The sequence below is a fragment of the Neopsephotus bourkii genome, unplaced genomic scaffold (assembly GCF_033783945.1).
Source record: "Neopsephotus bourkii isolate Nb327-2 ecotype Australia unplaced genomic scaffold, CSIRO-AGI_Nbou_v1 NB_1508, whole genome shotgun sequence".
Taxonomy (NCBI): Eukaryota; Metazoa; Chordata; class Aves; order Psittaciformes; family Psittacidae; genus Neopsephotus; species Neopsephotus bourkii.
This window is the reverse complement of record NW_026901984.1, coordinates 837,463-861,177: the sequence shown is the minus strand read 5'-3', so window position 1 is coordinate 861,177 and position 23,715 is coordinate 837,463. Positions and strand designations below refer to the sequence as shown.

Sequence of the window (23,715 nt, the reverse complement as noted above, 5' to 3'; positions counted from 1 at the left end):
TAAAGAACCACATTTTCCATATTTTTTTGTATGAAATAACAACATTGATTTGTTTTGCCAATTATTCATTTTTCTGCACCATGCACAGATTTGTTTGTTAAAAGCTGTGCCACTTGTTTTTTATTTTCTAGCGGTGTCTCTAATCCCACATCATGGGTTTAACTTTATTGAAATCATACATAGCACCACTTGCCACCCGCTTTTAAAACCTTTGTTTAATTCCTTTCAAAACAAACAGATTTAACTGTTTTTCCTTTGATTCTTAGACGCTGTCGGGGTTGCCAGATCAAGACTCTTTCTATGACGTGGTGGACTGTCTGGAGGAGCTAGGCATCGAAGCTATTTCACAGAGACACTTGAACAAGAAAGGAACAGACTTGGACTTAGTTGAGCAATTTAACATTTATGAGGTAACATAACATGCCCTGTTTTATGCATCTTACAGCCTGCGCAAACTTCAAAGCCAAGGCGGGGGGGGGGGGCGGAATGTAACCTAGGTGAAATTTTGTTATCTCTTTTATTTTAAAAGGAAAACATCTGGTTGCTAGAAGTAGTATACACATTCATGTACACGACCTGCTATGGTACATAGTTGGGTTTAATGCAAACACATTTCGTACTAAAGCTGGGGCATACACCAAGGCAAAGAAGCACATTTACTAGCCTCCTTAGAGACAGTTCTGTGTGCAATTAAAACTTTCTCAGACTGTTAGTTACACATCCTGAAGTAAGTAGAAGTTCTTTCCATATGCAGAAGTATTCAGCTCATGAAAAAGGTTCGGCTGAGCTCAGCTTCACAAATACTACTTATCCTGCAGCTGAATACCCAGCAAGTCCTTGTTTAAGAGTTTACGCTGGACCAGATCCTACACAGTTTGCAGCAGTGGAGTAATGAGTGAGACCACATTCACCACGTAGGTATAAAGTAACTGCTTCTGAAGTATTTATATGTAAGGGTAGGATATCCAGTTTCTTAATAATTAGCCTCTTTTCGGACTTCGGTAAGTGTTGGAGAAGGGAGGTGTAATCTGAACTTAATATAATATAAATATGAATCCATGTTTTGACGTGATGAAATGAAATTATTGTATCCCTGTCTAAGTTCAGCAAAGGATTTGGTAGATTTGATTCTCCATTTTCTTCATCAACTCTATACCGATGTCATTTCACCAACTTTAGCAGTTAAGTTTTGCCTATGGCAGTTTGCAGGAAGAGTCAGGCCAAAATTGGAACATGAGAGAGCTCCATGTTCTTTCTTTATTGTCAGAGGCATCAGCTCATAAAATCCTTCTTAAAAGATGGTCATTAATCTCAAAAGCAGGGTTTTTTTTGCTCATGCTGTGTCTAGTGAAAGGCTTGGTTGCAAAATTAGCAGTAGGCTTAGTTGGGTACCAGCTTTTTCTTGATGACCAGACTGAATTTAGACATGCCTATTCACGGTCTTTTTTTTTTTTTTCTGCCAGTGTTTTTTATCTGAAAAATCTTTCTTCCCCACTGAAATACATTTTATGCCCTAAGGAGAGATATCACACTTCCCCTGCCTTTGTTTTGTTAAAGTCATTTCTGGCAAGAATTATCGAAGTAACAAGACTAATAGAAACAAGGAGATACACATTCTTCTGATCACCCACTTTGCCCTTTTCCGTAACTCTGTCTATTTGGAAATTTCTCATATAAAGGTTACTTAAAAGTTATGCTGCATTTAAGATGAGAACCACTAGTAACTCTGTTGTGTTTGCCAGTTATATCTCTCCTCATATATCCTGAGGTAGGCACTTGCTTTGTTTCTGCTACAGGTATGTCGCATTGGCATGTCAGCAGTGTGCTGTAGTTCAAGATATTGGGTGTGTCACCTGTGTTTTACTCCTCTACTATTTCCAACTGATGACCCTGTGTCAGAAGTTAATGCCAAATGTCACTGTGGCCACGCTATTGTCAACATCATTCTTTTCTGATATTATACATATGTTCCTTTGTATTGACAGTACTTCTGAACTGGCAGGAAATACTGAGCTTTCCACTGAAAGGCATACGTGAAAGTAGTTACACTCAGCTAAAACTTGGAAGGTTTAGAGGAGATGTGTGGTCTGCATTTTTTTCTTTTAATCCATTGTGGTACCAGTCCACAGAAATAGTTTTGTTTGTTAGGGTTTTTTCCTTTGTTTTCTTTGCAGGGATTTCTGTCAGAATGGAAATTTTTAGAGGAATGTAGTTACATATGCATCTGCTGATCTCTTCCTTGGCTGGGAAGAAATGATGGCACTGTTCTAAAACACTTTCTAAAGTAGCAGACAGCAACTTCCACTCAAACATTACAAGTGTCATGTCTGAACATGGGGAGATGTTCAATCATTCAGTGCGTGACAGTTTTTTCTGTTGATTTCACTACAGCCAAGACTTCACCTAAGTATTTTGGAGGGAAATAGAGCTAAGTGTCCAACACAGCTCAGCTTCCTTGAAAATTAAGTCCTGTGTTAAAAAAAACAAACAAACAAATTAGAGATAGATGTATGTGTTGTTACAGGTCCTGTAATGTTCTCTACAAGGCATCAATATATAATTCCATTATTAGAGCTGCTACACTGTACTAATGGATAAACAGCAACTTACAGGGTTAGCTACAGAAATTATGATGCTAATAGAAGTCAGTCCTGTTGAGATCCATTAACTTTTAAAGCCTAGACTTGAAGACCTGTGGTACCTAAAGGAACTGTGTCAGAAGCCTCACCTTTCTTCCTTTCTTTCTCAGATGACACTGAGACATGAGGATGGAGATGAGAGTGCTGACCTCCCTCCCAGTGGCCGCAAGGACCGGAGAAGGGCCAGTCTTGGTACTAATGAGCGAAGGGGGCTAGAACGCAGACGTAGCCGCAGGCACTCAGTACAGAACGTCAAAAGCACTTTATCAGCCCCTGCGAGCCCATGCAGTCAGGCAAACACTAGCTTCATGCTAGGCCATGGACAGCACGTTGAAGATCTCAGTGAGAGGTAAGTGCATAAGCTGGAGAAATAGTCCTTCCTTTTCCCCTATTACTTTCCATTGTGTTTGTTGTTAGGTAGTTTATTAATCTGACACGCTTTTCTTTATTTCCCTCTGTTAGGGTTAAAACAAACAAACAAACAACAAAAAATTGATTTGTAGGTGCCTTATGTACATAGCTAAGTTCTTTGGCACCATCTACCCTAAGTAAATAAATCCAAACCACATGACGTGGAGCATTTAATGTGGGAACTAACCAAGGATATTTTCATCTATTGACAGATTTTATAATCAATATACACACGTTATAAGGTATTGTAACAAGGGCATAGTCACATTCATGCAGAGCTGTTTGTCCTATATATGTTACAGTTAATTTTTTCAGGTTTTTTTTTCCCTTTGCAATCAGCATTCCATCATATTTTCCTTTGAGGCTACACTGTAGTAGTGAATATATCTAATGCTTTATAAGTACTGAAAAAAACTGGTAAAGCAGCAGCCTCTAACACTGGAGTCAGTCAAAGCTGGTGTCTTTGCCAGTCCCATAACAGTTGGTTTCGGCCATGCATGCTTAAGAAAAAGGCAGCTGCAGATACTCAGCATGTCTGCCTACTGCACAAGAGGGCTGGAATTAATTTTACCTAAGCTAGAAGTCCAGTCAGCTCACCTCCCTTTGATGTCCATGGAGTGCAGCAAGTGCTGGTAAGCCTTCAGTTATCTAATGTATCCTACATGCCTGAAATTTCAACCAAGATGAGTCATGCTCTGAAGATAGCTCTTTCTCTCTGTTGACTATAAAGGGAATTTGGCTGACTAGCTCAGGTGGAGATGCACAAGCTGCAGATAACTGAATCTGGACATTTTCATCCCATGGCTGAAGGTGCAATTTGCAAAACCAAAACATGCTCCATGAAGAGCATATCTTGTGTTTATCATAACGTTTTGGAAGCCCTTTGAAGGTCTGTGTTGGTTAGCGCTGGATGCGAGTCTTCAGATCCTGTGTTACACGTGAAATAGTCCTTCTTGCAAAGGAAACGGAGTTGACTAAAAGTTTAATGGCTTCAGGCAATATGGAAATACAAGACTCCAGATAATTTAAACAGCACTTGCGTATTGTAATGTCTTCTTTGTTTGGGTTTGTTTTGTTTTTTTTCTTCTTGCATTTGGGCAACACATTCATGTTTGTTTTCCATCACCACCTATTTGCTGGCTCTTTAGTGGGCTGGGGATTGAGAGCCCTGTGGTCTCACAGGATGACACGGATGACAGTGCATTTGAGGCTGAGTTTAAAGGATCTTCAGTGTGAGTACAGCTGGGGGCTTCAGCTGCTGTGTGTGGGATACATTGCGCATGATCTTGGGCATTGCTTCATGACTTACTAATGCGAATGGGAATCTGTATCCATGGATGTGGAGCAGGTGTCACTGATTTTTTAAAAACTGGTCAATTTGTACTAGAAGTGAAGAAATGCTTCACTTCAACAGAAATTGTCAGTTCTCTTACTGTAATTAAATAAATACAAGTCATGCAGGACAAACAGCTTCTACCAATATGCTTTCTCACTGTTAATGCTTGCTTATTAGCTTTATTTTGCAATCTTCAGTAACTCCTAATGAGTTTGTGTTTGACCTGATTTTTAGTATCAGAGGAGTAGAACCACGTCAGGTTAGTTTTGTAAGTTCTTTTTATAATGTAAGACTTTTTTTTTTTTTTTTTTGAGCAAAATAGTGTAATTTCAATCACTGTCCTACTTTTTTTTTTGGGGGGGGGGGGTGGGGGATGAAGTTGTACAGTTCTGCTCCACACCCTCTTTCACAGCAACATAAGTTAAAGAATAACTTAAGTCCACAAAAGAAGTCTACATTTAAGCAGTCATATTTAATTTCATGTTGCAGTTTTCCTTGGAATCTTCTCTAGGAAAATAATTAAATTCTCTTCAACTCCATTTGGAATCTCTAACTTGCTCACCTATGTCTGTAAGAAATGAGGCATTCAATTATTAATGTATGCAACACTGATCTTTACTTTGCATATTAGTTAAAAAAAATCTTTTACATGTCGTACCCCCTCGTTCTTCAGCAGGTAAAGACAAGGGAGTATTACCTGTATGTAACAAATCAGCTTTTTTCCTATCAGACAATACAGACCGCACAATATATTTTGGTACCCAAAGAAGCAAGTTCTATGCTAATTAAATGTTGGCTCTTCTATAAATCCCACTGGCTTTCTGGTAAATAAACGTTTCAGAAAAGCCGACTCCATCTTTCACATTTTTAGTCTCATCATCTGCCAAAATCTGTAGTTGTCATAGGAAGAAGAAAACCAGCCTTCCCGCTTTATCATACCCCAGTGAGTCTCTCAACTTTCAGTGAAATAGTCCAGATGAATGCAACAGTATCGCTACACCCAGTAGCTAAATTGGGACCAAAAAAAAAAAAAAAAGTAAAGGCTTCATGGCTTCCATTCATTAACATTTAAACAGAGAAATAGTGAAATTGAGTGATCCATATGAAGTTTTTGCATATTTATAAAGTTTCAATTAATCTTAAGTGGAAAGAATTTTTTTGTCTGCAGAATTCCTACTGGAATTAAATTTTCAAATTGAAGCACATCTGATGCAACATATTGATTGGTTTAAAGGATTTTACTAGAACATCATAAGTTTAGGAATTAGTGCAATTTCTAATGAAATTTTAAAATCGGATGTTGAAACGTGATGCAGCCATCACCTGTTTTTGTCAAAAGAAATGTATGTTGTGTCCCATCGTCTTCCATTGTTAATGTTGTAGAGAGGAATCTACAAATGGATAAAAATTACTTATTACCTCTCTGAGCTGAAAGTAAATTTTCTTTACCCAGGAAAGATTTGTCTTCTCCTAAAGATCATTTTTTAATTCATAATCCTAGTCCCTCTCAAGGAAGGAGAAAAGCTTGTAATAAGTTTTTGCAGTGCTGTATTTTCTAAAAAATAGTCTGTAAAATGGGTTTCAGTCTCTTTATTCCTTCACTACATTTTATTTACCAATAAGAAACATTTAACTATATTAATATGATAATCATACTGTGTTTCTCCTCCTGGTATCTAAACTTTGTATGTGGTTGTATATGTCTGTGTCTGGTTTTACAGTGGATCAGCACCATCAAGTTCAGTGGAATTGCTTCTGATGGACATGCTTACAGATTAAAGTCACACTCTTATACTGTACTAAATTTTATTTAGGGCAATATTCTTGGTTATTTTTGGACTTCACTACCAAAATCAGTAGAAGGAAGGTTCGAGTTCTTCCTCAACATTCTCCTTCCCACAGTGTTCATGTTTCTTTTCTTTCTAACTCTGTCAGCTGGTTTGGCAGTTACTTTGCTTTTGTTTACCACATCAAACAGGTTGTCCACAGTCATCTGCTTTGTGTCAACTGATAGGTCTTCCAAAAAGGCTAAAATCCATGGTGCCGGTAAAACAAAAAAGGACAATATTGGCCAAATTCTGTTCTGTCTCACAATGCTCTGTATCCAGAAAAGCTGTCTGAACTCAGTGGAGCTGCTCTGATCTATGCCAAGCTAATTGAGAGCAGACTTTGGGTTTTGAGCTGGGAAAAGTTGACCGTAAATGCTAAGGGCAACCAAAAGGAAGACTTGCAGGCCTTTTTCATCCATTTGGCAACCTTCTTTCAAACTATATGTATTGCTTTTTTGCCTGCGGTTCAAAACAAATAAGGACCCAAATATGCTTTGTGTTAAAATAGTTTTCATGGAGACTGAAACGCAGTCTTATATGTCCATTACTAAATAAATAAGTTGATAACAACTCCTGACTAAGAAAGGCTGAAGGTTGGTTTAAGTCATGTAGCTGCTGCAGGGTACTTTAAAATGCCAGTCCTGACCACCAGCAGGTTTGCTTTGCTCAAAACATCTTTCTTTTACCATGATGGCATAGAGCACCAAAAAGCCTGGTGGGGGATGTCAGTCCTGTTAACATGATGTTTTAAATGTTTTACTGATGGCATCTCCTCAGGTTTTCTGCCCTGGTCCAAACTGAGTGCTCTCAGTCTGTGGTCTAGCATGCTGTTTGTTAAGTGGTAGTCTTTTAAACAAATCCTTCCATGGTTTTGGTTTGTGTTTGTTTGTTTTTTTTTCTTTTTAAAGTAAAGCTAGTTTTTTCCAACCTCACAATGGATAGAGTCAGGGAAAAATGTAAGGAGTGGCATGGAATTTGCACTAGATCGATAGTGTTATTGTATGCAGTGATTTCTGGCTATATAAGCATTAAAGAACAAATTGGCTGTCTTTCAGTCTTGTCATGTCTGGCTTCAGGGGAGTAGAAGGCAGGTAATTCTGAAGTTCTCAGCACTGTCTTGACACTGAACAGGTACTTTGCAGGAGCCCTATACTTGCAGACCAGAAGCAAGTACTTCTCTGAGTTTTTGAATTAACATATTTCACATTTTGCTGTGCATTTCCCTTTCTTCAGTACTGCACAATGACCTTCCCCATCTATGAGATTTAAACTGATGCCTCATACCAACATTTGAATGAATAGCTGTGTTAAAGCTTTGTGGAATTAGTTGCAATTGAAGACTGAGGTTTATAAAGTTTTGAATAGCTAGGATTAGATATCTACCTCACTTTGCTAGGCTCTGTTTTCTTCTGCTTTTTCATAGCTTTGATTTGCTTTCTATCATCAAAAATCACAGAATAATTTCTAAGATTGAGCATGTAACACTATACATGTTCATCTAGAGACAATAAGGCCTTGGTTACAACTTGTCAGCATTCCTGTGTCTGAAACCTAACAAGTGGAAGAACTGACTTTCTTGTTAAGAACACATCAGAGCAGGGCATGTATCTTGAATCAGTGACCAAATCTGGATTTCAAAAGCTATCTTTTTTTTTTTAGACCATGGGGCTAAAAAGGTATGAGGAAGACCAACTGTCCAGGTTCACCTGAGGCTTCCACTTTTTTCAGTGTGAAGAAACTTAACCTTCAGAACTGTGGTGATAAGGAAAACAGCAGCAGAAGAGCAAAACCACAGCAGGGATTTATGTACCCAATAACTGTGCTTTTGTTAAGAGTCCTGCCTGGAAGGCTGTTACGACTCTTCCTCTGAGCAAAGAGTAGCACAGGGAATTCCAAAGTTTTCTGCAAATTTCACAGCTGGCTGGACACAGTGCCATTGAACATTGCTGGACACTGGGCTCAGGGGTTTTCACACCCTTTACAGTGTGGATTGGAAAATTATTGTCTATATAAAGGAAAGCTGTGCTGAGAAGTCGTAAGGATCTGTTTGTTAGAAAATACATGTTTCTGATACTTGAGGATTGTCATGATGCAGGAAGAGATTGTGACGTTATTTTGGTTTTACCAGAAAACAATGAACACAGCTGAGCCTCTGATGCTAAGCATTTTTTCTGTTTAACTTCAGATTCCTGACAAGTTTCTAACAACCAACAGCAGAGACCTTAGCCTGGCTATTATGCCCCATTAACTGATTATTCAAATTGCTTCATGTAGAGCCAGGCCTGCAGGGGTGGTTTGTCCAAAATACAGCTAAGAGTTTTTTTTTTTATTGTTATGATTTTCCTTGTTTTCAAGCATCCCGAACCGTAACTGATCTTTGATTTTTTTCATAGCATTTACTGTGGCCAAAATTCTGGGTTTTGTCGTGCCTTTTCAAGTTCTGATGGTTTTCCACTACACTGTGTGAAATGTTTTTATTATGTAAATACTTTAGCTATAAATCAAAGTGTTGGTTACAGTTGTGGGTGGGGTTTATTTTATTTTATTTTATTTTAGCTCATTTTAGTACTTTCCATATTGCTTGGAGTTATAAGTCCTAATCCTGTCTCAGGTTGATATAAGCACTTTTAATCTGAATTAAAATGTCTCTGTAGAAACGTAAGGTTTTGTAGTAGGGGTACTTTTTGCTGGCAGTGGGTCTTGCTGAAAGGTAATGTTTTACACTTGGTATATGTGCAGAATCCAATTGACAGCACTGTATATTGGTGTAAAGGCAATGGTAGATTTTCCCAGTTTGAATTTCAAGAGGAATGAAGAAAGCACTGAAACTTAAATGAGGTGATAGCTGCATGGCAAACCAAAGCACAGCATGACTTAGCCTAATGGTTTTTTACTTTTTTTTTTCCACTGTGTTTGTAGCTTTGGTGAACTACCTGAGGAAATATAATGTCAAACCAGGATGTGAATGCATTTCTCTGGAGGCCCATGTTAATGTCTTATGCACTGGACTATACGTGCCATAGAAAATTTACCTCCACTGTATGTTCCCAGTATTTGTAAACATGATCCTCTGAGGCCAGGAAAGTGGGTTTGTTTTTTTTTACATATACCTTGTGATGAGAGGGGAAAAAAAGACAGCAGTTTGGCAGGATGCCATTTCCTGATCCTTCCCTTTGAAGTAAGGGGCAATCACAGTGACCTTCAAGTGTCAACCAATATGCAGTTCCAAGCTCTGAAAACACCGTTTCTTCTCTCTTTCTGTATGTTTTGGTATTTATTGCTCCCAAAGTCTCTCTACATCATGATTTTGTTTCTTTACCTTTCTGCTCATGCAAATGCAAAAACAGCGATGCTGTTCAATGATCAGAGAGTTGAGATTCTTGAAGTCTTTGCAAAGCCTTGCCAAAGCAAGACTCTGCTCTTACTCGGCTTTGATGTGTCCTAAATAAACCAACTGCAGCAATGAAACAGGTGTGGAGGCATTATCTAGATATTATTTAGGCGTGAAATGTTGTTAGTGATCATATTTAAAGGATAAGAAAATAACAGCAACCTCGAGAACCACATAATAAAAAGGCATAGTCAATACACATACTTCACGTTATTTGTCATTTCCTCAACATATTTTCTTAACATTTTTCTTTATTTAGGGCAGAATCACCAGGATAATTTGCTTTTTGACCTTTGTAATTGCACATATTATTTTCTCTTCAGTTCAGAAGGCCCACTTTTGAGGCTTTGCAAGCAAGTTATTATCCATATGATTTAATGTATTTGCATCTTCACATAATTGCACCAACTACAGTGGTCTATCACATGTAGCAGTGGAATGGAAATGAGCAGGGGAGTTGATAGGTGGTTTCTTTAGCTTTGTTTTTAATAGAGGAGGAAAGTATATTGCTCTATCTTTATACAGAATAATAAATGATAAATTTAAATTTTTGCCACTTTTGGCTTTCACATGAAAGACTAGTGGAATCTGTTTTGGCAGCTAGGGTAGAAGAAAAGGTGAAGCAGCAGAAGTGTACCAAAGCATCTGTTTGCTTTACAAGGACTTAGGAATTTCACTATGAACTGTGCTGTTTAACCTGTGAAAGTAGAAATTCACTCATAAATTAAGGACAATGGCAAGCAATTGAAAAAGAAAACAAAATTACATCTACTGTGACTTGTAAAGATCTCTCTTTGATGGAACATTTTTCATTTTCTGTTTGTTCACCTGTGACGGGTTCAGGGAAGCAGCTTTCAAAGTGTTGTGAAAGAGGTAACACAGGTTTGAAAGGGGGCACAAAACCTTGAAAGAAAAAATTGTGCGATAAATAGTAGTATTTCATTTAGAATACTGTTGTGGAACGGCTAATGGTGGTCTAACTTCACCAAATGTGGCCTGTAGGCCTCCTAGTCGGGAGCTGCTCCACTGAAAGGCAGTGAAAGTGTAGCTGAAAGTAATTTAAGGAAAACAAACTGAAAAGCACGTGACTTAATTACAAAAAGAGAGAGAGAAAATTCCTCATCAGTAATTAAGAATGCATAAGGTGATTTTCAGAGAGTGTGGAATTAATGGTCAATGGTGTTATAGTTCCCCAGTCCTTTCATTTCTAAGTCACTGCATAACTCCTAGGACCCTTTTTTCACTGAAGTCATGCATTCACTTTTTTGGCAATTTCTCTATAATTCTTTGGATGGTCACAAACGGCTCAGAAGTACACTTAGGGCCTTGTCTAATAACCTGCAAAATTAAAAAGGAAATATTTAGTAAGACTTTAGTAATGATTAAATGAGCCCTACACAAATTGGCATCGTACCAAATGGGAGACACTTTAATGTGCTCTCATCTCATGAATTAACTTTTATGCGCATTGTATGTGCAGACAAAAACATTGGTAGCCTAATTATGGCACAGACCATCACTTTTTTTAGTGTTCTATATTCAAACATTAGTGGTCGAATTCTTCGTGAATTAAAATGATTTAAAGCATATCTTACACTTTAAGAATTTCCTTTGATACCAACCAGAGCAGAATGGGTTTCTCCGCTCAGGCTTGTTTTCTGTCTTTGGGGGTTTTTTGTTGCTTTAGCACAGCCTTTGATTTTTCTAATGGCTGTACCTTTGGGGATTTTTATTGTGGGTTTGTTTAGTTTGAATTTGGGTGGGTTTTTTTTGGGGGGGTGGTGAGAGGAGGGGGTGGAAGTGAGAAATTTGTGTTTCTGGGTTACAAAATAGAAAGCAAGCCAGAGGTTTTTTCAGGCTGTCTTCCTCAAAACTCTGCAAAGGCAAAAGGTTAGGGAGAGCCTGGAGAGGACAGAGACTGCACAATATTGTTCAGCTCTAGTGACCAGTAAGATGGAGAGCTTTTCTTGGTGTTCTGGGTACTTGTGAGAGTGAGAGTTGCTGTCTTCAGAGTGCTTAATGCCATTAGTATATGGTTTTTGGATTTTGCCCCTACACTCAGCTAAACCTGTGGATAAGTCCCTTGATTATAATTTCCTTTCATCAGTCTGTGGTTGTGTCTGTTCAATTTAAGAGTAGCACACTTGATTCCTGCTTGTAAGCTCCCCCCTCTCCTCTGATCTGCATCTGATCCACTTTCTGGGGAGAGGCCAGGTGTCTGAAACTGTGAGTTTAGCTGTTGAAAGAGGACTTTCCAAGCATTGAGCATCTCTTGCAAGCACACACTTATTTCCATTGTGGAAGTTTCTCGTGACCAAATTGTTTTCCCCATGCTGGGGAGTGTGCTGCCTCTGTGCACAGCACCAGTCACCTCTGCAGTCAGCACATGTGGAGCCCACTCCTGCCTTTTCCAAGCAATTGCCTGCTGTCCTGCTAGAATTAATATTTGCGGAGGAAGAGGAATAAAGCTTTTCAATCAAAGCTTCTATTAAGCTTCTGGTCTAGAATTCAGGATGATTTGAGGAAAGAGTCCTTGGCCTGACAGAAGAATGATTTTGCTGGAATCTCTGAAATTAATCCACCAGTTAAGTAAGGTAAGGCAATGGATGCACAGAGCCACTTCACTGTTCCTAAGGGTGCAAAAGTACTAGTTAATTTCCAGCCTTTCATAAGAAAAGCTGTCAGGTGATTAGAGAGGTCCTCTTTTGGGGTCAGGAGTACATAAACTAAATTTCATTATCTTTTCCATCTCAAATCTCAGCAGCTGGCTCTTGTCAAGCAGGCACTGCTGTCTACTGTTGGCAGCCTTGGAAGTGCCAATCCACCAAGTCAGTCACTCTAATAGCTGTGTCACTCTAATGCTTGGTGTACTCCCATGAGCTCCTAGCAGTAGAGGGTTGCGTGATTTGCATACGCTCCGTTCTTAGGACCCACTCAGTTAATTCAGTTTTATTTGTTATTATCCACAGTTCAGATATATGTGCAAAAACCAGTAAGAGATTAACTTCCAACAAAATATTCAGCTTTTAAACAGTGCCCATGCTGGTCGTGTCAATGTCTGATTATAAACTGTTGAAACAAGTCTGCCACACAGGGTTTCTGCACACGCATAGTTCTTTTGAAATATAATATTCTCAAATAATATACAAATTAAGGGGCTGTTAGTCTTGATCTGATCCTTTAGAGGCCAGCAAGTCATAACATCTGAGAAGCAGACTCTTCATTTTTGCTTCCTGAGATGAAATTGCAGATAAACATCACAGCAGACAAAAGTATTTCCTTCATGTGACATTATTAATAGTTCACGACCCATCATGAAGGAGGACAAGGGGTAAACATTCCATTCAGCTCCACGTAGGTCAAATCACCTCCTGGTCGAAGTTCTGCTTCTCATAGGCCAAGTGTGTCTCTACCTATAGACTGAAACCAAAACCTTACAGGTCCCAAACTGGTCTTCAGGTTATAACAAGTTTCAGTCCAGTAACTGACTTAAAGATTAAAATATCAGCACATGAATGTATTGCACAGCTTACCAGAAAGAAGCATTTATGTAAAAAGCTAAGGTCCCTTAAATATATGCTAGTGCAAGCATATGCATATGCTTTAAGGGAATGCTAGTGCTTATGTCATTGAGAGCTCTGGAAGTTGATATATCACGGCTCCATTTCCTGATTTGTTTTTCAACTGTTAACCTGGGCTTGTATGGATGTTTCTGTTCTACTTCTAAAACCTGCTTGTTTTTCAAGACTTTTTGCAGACAACTAGCTCTTCCAGGGTAAGGTACAGTAAGTTTTTTGTGAGACACTGGTAATATTTCCCAATTTTATGAAGGCCATTTTATGTAGATTTAACTTAGAGTGTGCTCATATTGATAATTAAGGTAATTGTATGGGAATCTCTTTTTCCCAGTGATGGATTAGAGCAATACTTTGCACAGCAATAAGAAACCCTAGAAGGGTGTATTTTAATTGATTACTGCATACCTGTAGTATTTGATATGTGGTTCCCTTGGCAGCTGTACTCTTTCTAGACAGAAGCTCAGCATTTTAAAAAATAGATGCCTAAAATTAGAATAGTAAGCCCCTGTTTAGTTCCAAGCTTCAGCTGGTTCTAGGGAAATAGACTGTATAGAAAAAGTAGATTTGGGCCTTCAGGCACCAATTAAAGATCCTAATCTGATAGACACTGATTATGAAAACTCTGAAAGGTGGGGAAGGGAACAGCTTTCACTGCTGGTATATGAAAGACTTGATATCAAGACTTGAGACTGTGGGTTCAGGGTTATAAACACAAGATATAAAAATAGGATGGCAAAATCTCAAGGAAAATACCCAGGATGGGTTGCTAACCTGGCAGCTGTCAGCTTAGGGACCTGATGATACTGTGTTATGAAGTGGTCCTTAAATGTGAGCTGAATCCTTTTGGTTCTGGATGCTTTTTTCTTTTCAACTTCTCTTTCTGTTCAGCGCAGTTATAATTTGGTGGTTCCCAGTTCAACCAGTATTGTATAAACTCCTGACCTTACTACCATGCACTTGTGTGAACAAATAAAATCTCAAAGAACCCTTCCAAATTTATGAGATCCTCCATATCAGATAAGTATTTCACTTACAATTTTGAGCATTTTGAGACAGTTGAGGTCAGTGAGGAATTTGACATCATCAATTTGGAAACCTGGTTGGAGCTTAAAACACAGTAATAACAGGGCCATTCTTCTTCCTGTAAGTAATAGGCATGCTGTCAGCATTATAAGATGCATTGTGGTCTTATCAGAGAACCGTGATCTCACAGATCTTCATGAGTTATTCAGTCAATGTAATTGCTATAAGACTGGCAGATGCAGATGTTTGCCCTTTACATGAAAGAATAACAAAAATAGTCTTGAGCTGCTCACTTGTAAGGAGAAGGGATGATGTGAATGCTCCCTGGTCAGCTCCATTTTTTCTTCCATGTGTAGAAGTTGGGAAGTGTCTCTGTAGAGGAGGTATATATTTGTGGAGAGGACAGGGAGAAGGAGAGATGCTGAGATAGTTGTGCCACTGCGATGCCTTAGGAATGGTTGAAAGGGTTGTGGATGAAAACCCTTGTATATGTTTGCCAGAGTGTTGGAAAAGTTCCAGGTGCTGCCATTTTCCTGATTATTTCATAACTAACTCCATACAAATGCAACAAATTTTGGGTTGACCCTTTACATCATGAGTTCATGATCTCATTGATCACTATTCATTATTCTTATGACACAGAAACTAATTCTAAATGGGAAGAAAAATGCACAGAGAATCCCTTCAAAATTAGGGAAAAGAAAACCAGCTTTCAGGAAAATGCAAGGAATATGGGTGTCTTACAAACTTTAATGATGTTTGTATGTATCATTTTTTGCCTGGAGCATAACCTAGTGGTATACATTGTTGTATCAAGTGGAGAACTGGATCAACTGCAAATGCAAAATAAGTCCAAAGGAGAATATTCTCTAAATCTTCCATGAGTCTGTTTGTTTGAGAAGGAAAAAGCATAAATGAAGAGAAGCAGAAAGGGTAGCCTTTTTTGTTTTAATACAGTTTTCTTTTTTACTTGTGTGGTTTGTAGGTTATGGAGGCTTTACGCCTCCATAAAATTCCCCTCTGCCAGAATTACTGCTGAACCAAAGCCTGCTTTGACCATACTAACTATTCTTTACTGAAGTAATCCATTTCCTGGCATCAATAATTTAAATATTGCTATTTGCAAATAGTCCTGAACTGATTTTGTGTCTCTGTTGCTTCTAACTTAATGATTCACCCTGTTTTGTTTTCCATTTGACCTATCAGTTGCTTAACGGGAATGTTTTATTTGTGTTTATTTAGAAAGCGTGATGCTCAGTGCCAGTTCTTCCATGCCAGCACATGTACTGTCCTTTAAGCCAAACAGGCATAGCCTAATGGCTAACGAGGTGGTACTGTCATGAATGTTTCCATTAATGTCTCTGCAGGTAGTGCAGCAGCAAATGGAAGCAAGCTCAAGAAAAAACAATGGCATCCTTGGGGTCTTAAAAACTCACAATGAAAAATGTAAATAGGGGAAAGGATAAGAATTTTGTATTTGTAGCTAACCTCGCACCAACAAATAATTAGCAGGAGGTTTTACATGGCTTTTTGTCTAACATAGGATGGCCATAACTGCCCCCTCCTTGCCATGCCTTCCTTCCATTTCTAACTCCATTGCATTTCCTTTTCTGGGGACTCATGTTGTTTTCTCTTCCACCTTCTCTCTTTCCATCCAACTGCATGCTTCTTTACTTGGTCTGACCTCAGAGAGGAGGAAGAATATGAAGAGGAGGAAGAAGAACAGCCAGTCACAGAACCCAATACTGAGGATGAGGGGGAGGAAGAGGCCTCTAGGCAGGTCAAAGCCAGGTACTGGGGTTCAGCATTGTCCCTCCACCTTTTCCTTGGGCTCTAGCATGAACTCACCAGCACCGTGTGCAGCAGCATCTGCCTTTCACTCACATTCCTATGTCACCTGTTAAGGCCCACCCCACAAGGATATATTTCTGCAAATTAAAGCTTTGTTGGTGTGTGTGTTCATGGAAAAATGTTTAATTATATAGGCTCCATGCAGTAAGAATTGTCTCCAGTCACTTCCTGTGTACAAAATGAGTAATGCTTACAAATCTTAAAAGATTTAGCTGAAAGCAGGACTTCTAAGCATGAATTAAGTTTATCTTTTCAGTTAAGGCAATGGTGAAACTGAAACCTCTTTGCTGAGGTAGCTGTTTGGTTTCTTAGGTTTGCATCCCTAGATTCATGATACCACCTTATTAACAATACCTGTCACTATGAAGAAAAGTGACATTTTTTTGAATGCTGCCTATGATTTTTATCAATTTTGTTCATGTTTTAATAGGAAATAATTACTTTGACAGAAAGCTGGTAGATACATAAATATCATTTTATACATACCTGCCTATTTGTGTATATATGGATATAAACAAACCACCTCTCAAAAAAGTATTCTAATGTCAAATTTTCCACTTATTTCTGAGGTATATATGGCTTTGGCATCTGGCAACTTTATCCTAATAAATTGGAAGAAAGAAAATATGTTCTTTCTTCCAGACAGCCGTTTGATTTAGGTTAAATTGTTTGGCTTTGCAACTCGGCAAATGAAACTGGATTTTTTTGTTTTAAATAAACCACATTCATGCAGACGCTGTACAGCATGGAGGGGAGAAAGGAAACTGTTTAATGTGCAAATTCCAAAGAAAATACTGTACTGCTGTTATTAGTGTCTTCCAGTCTGCAAATCTTGCCAATGGCTGCCTGAAATTTTGAAATTAAGTGATAATTTCCTCAAAACCAATTCTTAACAGTCAAAGCTAAGGCAGACCTTATTATTAGATCACATGAACATACTAAAATACTGTTAAAAACAAAAAAAAAAAAAAGGAAGAGTTGTATAAAGGGTGTGATGTGCTTTTAGCTTATTGATCTTTTAAAAGAACAGTCACTTTGAGATAAGTGGGTGATATTCCCATGGCTTTTCTAAATACTCCTTTCATTATCACTATAGAATAACAAAAATGATCTGCACCCTGGTTGTTTGTGTTAGATGCTGTCAGGATTGGTAGGACTAACCTGGCTTCAGTGACTCCTGTCATGCACAGCTGGTGCAATACAGGAAGGTTTCCAGATTGCCCATGGTGTTTCTGTTCTGAGAATGATTACCTGGTATATACCTGATGAATAAATTCATAATATCCTCATGTGTATAACATGTATTATGTTTTTGTTGCATATGCTGTGCCAAACCCACAATCCTCAGATAAGGGCCATGCTTTGCATGCCTGTAGATGGATTGCAGAGGTGAGAATGAAATCAGCCACCTGCAAGTGATCCAGCCCAGAGCTCATGCACAGCATTTATGCTGGAGATGCTAGTGAAAACAGATATCTCAGACTTCAGATCCCATGGCTTTTCACATGCCTAGCTGTTTCTGTCACTCACCAGCACCTGCCTTCACTAGAGCAAAGCAGATGTGTTTTCTGTTGCACTTGATGCAGCTCTTCAAGTCACTAACAATGGGATGCTGACACTCAGAGAAATTAGTGCGTTCATACCTAGACAAATGATCTGGTAAGGCATTGCTTTTGAAATAATCCTAAACCTTAATTTTGCAAGAACAATGCTGATTGAATATGTTTTTATTTTCATCTTTGGTGGATGAGCGTTTTTAGTAAAAATACCAGCTCCCCAGGGAGGATGATAATCAGATATCTGGCCTTCAAGAGGCAGGCATGCAGATTGTATCTTGAAGCATCTATACTCTGTGGACCATGTTCTCCAGTGTGTTGAAACTGCTTTGAACTGCTCTGGCAGTGCTTACAACCTAACTTGAAATACTTGAAAATCATTCAGAAAATGGTTGTTTAAAGGTTCATGAAAATTAGTTCTGAAGTCTGTGGGTTAAATCCCTTCCTTCTCTTTAAGCTGAATTTCTTCCATTCCTCAGTATTTCCATCTCCAAGAAGAATCCCACTGGCATACAAAGGTGTGAGTTTTCTTTATTTAAAAAGAGATGATTGTCTAAGTTTTGGAAGCTTTTGTTTCTCTGACTCTCCTTGACTTTAGGGTTTTTCCTCCAAGTGGTACTATCTATTGATCTCTCTTTTCCCCATTTTTGTCTCCCTCCCTTCCCTTTCTCACAATGTTTTCCTCCTGCAGTGGGGTCCCAGGTGCATGGGAGGCTGTGAATGAAAACCTCTCACAGTGTTCTGATTCTTCAGCCATCTCCAGTGCCATTTCTCCAGCTGAGAGGCCTCCCTCCTGCTCTAGAGCAAAGAGCTCTCCTAGCAGCTCCTCTTTTGTGCCTGACTCATCTGTCTCTCATCATAATTCTGTCCTTTCATCACCACCTTCACCTGCAGCAGCATTGCTAAGTTCTTCCCAAAATTCATCAGCATCCATTACTCCAAAGGCATCTCCAACGGTGGAGAAATTACCTTATGTACCACATACTCCTTTTCACCTCTTCTCGTATGACTTTGAAGAGACTCCAGCATCTGTGAAGGAAAAGGAAGCAGAAGTGATAAGGGAAAACAGGTAGATTTTATACAGCTGACATTAATTTTTAGATAAATGAATAACACCTTTCCAGAGTTTTATAGTGGTAATAATGCACTCTGTGTTGTATTATTTCCAGAGCATACTGTATTAGTTTTAGTCCTGTAAGCCTGTATTTTAACATGATTGATATTCTTCCCTTGCCTTTGTTGCCTTCATTTCATTTTACTCCTCTTAAAGGTCTACGGTTAATAAGTATTCTGGCTTCCTTTATACAGCAGTAGATAAATAACCTGTGATTTGGAAGATCACAGAAAGGAGCACCATTTTGCTCTCATTTACAACAATGTAATTTGCAGGCATTATTTCATGAAAATTAATGGAGCTTTTCTGCTATAAAACCAACAGAGATCAGATCAGCAGTTGGAATTCAGGGGTGAAATCCTGGCTTCAAAGACTGAACTGCCAGATCCCGAATTTGTTGTTAGATTAGAGTGCATATCCCTGTCATGTGCAATTTCAACTCATGCTTGTAATAAAAGAAGTAGATTAAACCCCATAAAGAGAATATAGCACTTAGAATAGACAGTTTTTGCTCCAACATATGCTCAGTTCTATGATGCTAAAGAATAACCTTAAAAAGAGGTTGATGATTTTTAGCTGTCTTTCCCAATGGTCAGAGCTTTTTTAATTACGTGCTGAAAAGGTACACGTATTTTATGAGTGTATTTATTTCTTCCTCTCTCCAACAGTCCTTCTGAATTTCTGCATGTGAACAAACATTTTGATTCCTCTGATCCTTTTAATTTTTTATCTTTCTCTTTTGATAGGTGTGTGTTTTGTGCCTTTTTTTTTTCATTTTGCTGGAAAGCCTGTAAATCCAAGTAGATGTTGGCAAGGGACTTAGTTTGCACATCTTGCCTTACCTGCAGCTTGAATTCTGGGCTTCCTCTAAATTTACATTTTCCTGCATTAGTGCAATTTTCCCTTAGGCCTCCGCACCCATTTATTGCTCTCATTGCTGCTTTATATTTTTTAGAGTAGATTTCTAGATACCTCATGTTCCTGCAATAGCTCCCGTTCCTGCAATATTTAGTATTTCTGCAGTGATGTTTTTTTAACTCTGCCCATCCTTGTTCTTCCAGTTACCACATAGGATCGAGGACATGATGTGGGGGAGGATTGTGCCGGGGTTATCTGGAGAAACAGGAGAGCAAAGCTTGCACAATTTGGGCAGTAATGTGTTCATAAAAGGCAAATGCCCGGGGTTTCTCCAGAGTGAAATATCCTGGGACAAGTCTATTGCATCTGCATCGGTTTGTGAGACAAGGGAAAGTTGAAGTGATAACCACTATCAGAGGAAGGTTAGAAAGATAAACATTGTGTACAGAATACTGACTTACCTGGTGTGCTTATTTTGCCTTGCTACTCTTCCAGCATTTGTCTCCCTATAAATTTGATACTTAGTGATGGCATGTCCAGGCTAGTCCATCGGAGTTTGATTTTGTTAATACTTGTAGTCTGAGTCCATAGAAGTTATGTTCTCTCCATTTGAATGAGAGTTATCTTTGGACTAATTGAAATCAGTCTGAAAAAGGATTCTTTTTTCTTCTGAAAAAAGCTGTTTCAGCTTTTTCGTGGGGAAGAGGAGAAGAAAGGCAAATGTAATGGTTGATAAGGTTTCCTTTCAGTTGATTGAAATGGAAATCGAGGTTTCTGTTAGTGTCAGGAACATACCAAATGAGCTCAGAGTTGTTGTCAGGACAGCAGAGTTTTCTCATCGCTCACTCAGTACTGGCATAGCCAGAATACAGAAGACCCATGCCAGGTCTGTGCTACCAGAGAAGCCCCATGCTGTCCATCTACACAGACTTCCACAGGGCCACTGGACAGTGGGCAGGAATGCCAGGAGGGCAATTATTTCCTGCAAAATTCCTTTTGTAGCTCAGAAATGTGAATATTAGTGTTTTTTTTCCAAAACTGTTCTTCTGTTCCTGGGCAGCCAACATGGTGTCCCAAAAACAGATGGTGGTGGTAAGGTGTTTTCTAAAACCTGAACTGGGAATTGTTGCCGAAGGCAGCATGTTCTCTAAAGGCTGATTACTTCCATTATAAAACCCCCTAACTGAAATCTGCTTTGATTTTAACATGAGCCTTGGCAGGCAGCAATGCTGTTGTACCCTAAGGAATGAAGCTTGAAACTTTGAATGAATTTTTGCATGGCTAGATGAGTGTGCTAAATGGAGCTGAAGGAAACTAACCAGTGTTTTCAAAGAAATTTGATGGCTGAAATTACTGAGTGGTGATGTGTATGAGAAAAGAAGCAGCTGAGCAAAGATACAGTGAAGAAGGGTATATTATATCTTGTGAGCTGTAATCAGAAAAATTATGTTGCTCCTTTTCCTGAAGTGAATTTTGATGTTTGGGTAAGTTGGCCTTGCGGAGTACTCACCTACAGAGCATCATATGCTGTCCATGTGAAAAACAGTATTGTTTGAATATCGTGTGAATAGAAAAGTTAACATTTTCCCAAATCAGGAATCTCTCTTGACTTCCTATGTAAGTATGATGGTTAAAAGTCACAGCAACGCAACACGACTGCCTTTTCTATTCAGTACGGTAGCCAGGGTGAAAACATTGACACAAGGGACTCCAGGGAGGTGGTCGTTCCAGGAGTTGTGGAAACAATTTCTCTTTGATAAGCAAGCTTAAAGTCAAGAAGACTAGGGTGGGGTTTTTTTAATGGAGGGAATGGCTTCCAGAGGTATGCCTTTTTAACCATGGTGGTAATTTTTTACAGGTATTGTAAGAAATGACACATAAACTATGAAATACTGGGGGAGGGGAAAGAAAATATTGCCTGCTTTAATTGAAAAGAACGTGGATGCTTTCCCTTTATAATGCAAACATTGTCAAACAATGGGTGTCCATGTTCAGATCATGTCTAGGGAATACTGCTGTTTTCCTTAATATCACTACCTATGAATACTGCTGACTTGGACTGGTTTGATCCTTTTTCTAATAGCTGGGTATCAGCTCCCAAAGCAGCTAATAATTTCGAGTAACAGAGTAGTGATGTAATTATTCCTGTTCTGAGTTGTCAATTGAGACGACCACTATAATCGCTCATTTTTTTCCATACCAATAACTCACTGTGTGAATTAAGTATGTCCGTGATATAGTTGATACTAAAGTGAGATGATAGGTTGCATATTCTGAAGCTGGGATTAAAGCAATATTTTCAGAAGGTGCAGGTGTAAGAAATTCTGGGGTATGTAATCACTGCCGTCCCCTAACAAGGGGATTTACTATTGCATATCTGCTTGCTGATGGATTCTTTCTGTCTCTCCCTTTCTCCTATCTTCCTTCCCACCTTTCAGATACAATAGCTATGGCAGCAGCTCTTACTCTTCTCCACGACCTTACTCTGGTGTGAGTGCCCCTGCAACACCCACTTCTCGTTATGGGACAACTCTCTCACCACCTCAGGAGACCAAATCTGACAGGTTTGTAAATTAATCAGTGTTTTCACAACAGTTTCTTTATATACAGGAGAGAAGTGTTCTGAATGTTTATTGGAAATATCTTCTAGCCAGATCTTTTCTAACATTGGAAAGAAAATGGATGAAAATCTAGATGTGTTCATGTCCCACTAAGCCTTTCTCTGACCTGATGTTAAAGGCTGGATGTTTTTCTGCCCCACTTCTGCTTCTTTCACTTCAATCAGTAAAACAGAGTTGTTTCACATGTACCCTGTTCTAAGTATTAAAAGGTGAATTAAAGCACATTTTACTTCTTTCCATTAAAAAAATAAATAAATTCAGACAGATCTGTTTTCACTTCTATCATCTTAAATCAGCTATAAAATCTTAGAAATGTGCCTAGGCCATAATTTTGTCCTTCTTTTAAAATACATGACACATCTAATTGCATTTTGTCAAGGGCAAAACGTTTCTTGCTGTAAATAAGGCAAACTCACAGTAACCCAGCAGCTATCAGCTCCATGATAACTGGTTTTGGGGAAAACCAAAAACAAAATAAACAGCAACAGGTGGAGGGACACACACCACATCAACAGCAAAAAAGTAGTATATAAAAGAATCAGAATACTCTTTGGAATTGTGTAAGGTGCTAGTGATAGAAGATAGGAAAATGTTATGGATATATGAAGGAAATTCTTGACTAGAGATTTGGACCATCAGAAATGAATTCAGTGTTACAACTTGAAAGTAAATGATGGCTTCAAAGGATGCCATGCTGAGTTTAAGGAGGAAAGGTAGAAGTTTTTAGTTAATAATTAAATAATTTCCGGTTAGACCAGATGGGGTTTGGATTGTTTGTTCCTGACTTGGCCTCTAATTCATAAAAATACCATCTCCCACCCTTTTTTTAGAACTGGGGGCTTTTTCAGGAGCCTTTCTCTGTATTACAGTTAATTTTTATTCTTTTTTATTATTATTATTTCTACATGTTTATAGAACATATGCCTATATGTGCTTGTGTGTATATGTTTGAGGCTACCTAATGCCTCACATTCTTTCCAGTCTACTACTCATTGTAGACCATTCCAGCATGCTTGTATTTGTAGCCATGAGGTATTGATTTAATCCCTATTTTTCAAGTGAGTAATTACATTAAGTTTATCCTTGGATAAAGGCATTGTTTTTCATTTGCTCATCTTCTTAGAATAACTTGCCTCGATTTGTCTCTCCTTATCTGAGTTACATTATTGTATAGTGAAACCATAATAAAAAACTCATTTCAACCTCTTTTACCTCATCAAATTAGATGTAAGATAAGCAAGGATTTAAAGTATCCTGCTGCTTTTGATGTTTTAGGTTTCCAAGCCTCTGCTATCTTAGGCTTCTGATTGCTGCTGCAGCAAAGAAACCCCAAAGTGGTCAAACATTGAGATGGCTAAAGATCATTGGGCCTGTCCAGCAAGAGATTGATCTCTCTAGCCCTGCTCCAGTAAAGGAAGCAAGCTTTCATTCCAGCATGTGCATAAGTGCGTTGCTGCTTTGGAGCCAAAATGCTTGGCCTCACAGAATGAAGCTGAGCTGTAACATTC

At 38.6% G+C, this 23,715-nt stretch overlaps 1 protein-coding gene across 9 annotated transcripts in view; it reads left to right on the top strand.

The window, feature by feature from the left end:
* The window catches only part of FHOD3 (formin homology 2 domain containing 3), a 374,952-nt gene that overhangs the window by 259,450 nt on the left and 91,787 nt on the right, over positions 1 to 23,715 (top strand). For 4 of the 9 annotated variants that reach the window (XM_061369591.1, XM_061369598.1, XM_061369592.1 and 1 more), the window contains exons 9-14: positions 267 to 410; positions 2,750 to 2,988; positions 4,199 to 4,282; positions 15,897 to 15,998; positions 18,306 to 18,683; positions 22,025 to 22,150. In XM_061369591.1, the coding sequence (XP_061225575.1) occupies positions 267 to 410; positions 2,750 to 2,988; positions 4,199 to 4,282; positions 15,897 to 15,998; positions 18,306 to 18,683; positions 22,025 to 22,150 (1,073 nt within the window). The remainder of the gene's footprint in view (positions 1 to 266; positions 411 to 2,749; positions 2,989 to 4,198; positions 4,283 to 15,896; positions 15,999 to 18,305; positions 18,684 to 22,024; positions 22,151 to 23,715) is intronic. The other 5 variants (XM_061369596.1, XM_061369595.1, XM_061369593.1 and 2 more) reach the window with 4 other exon arrangements.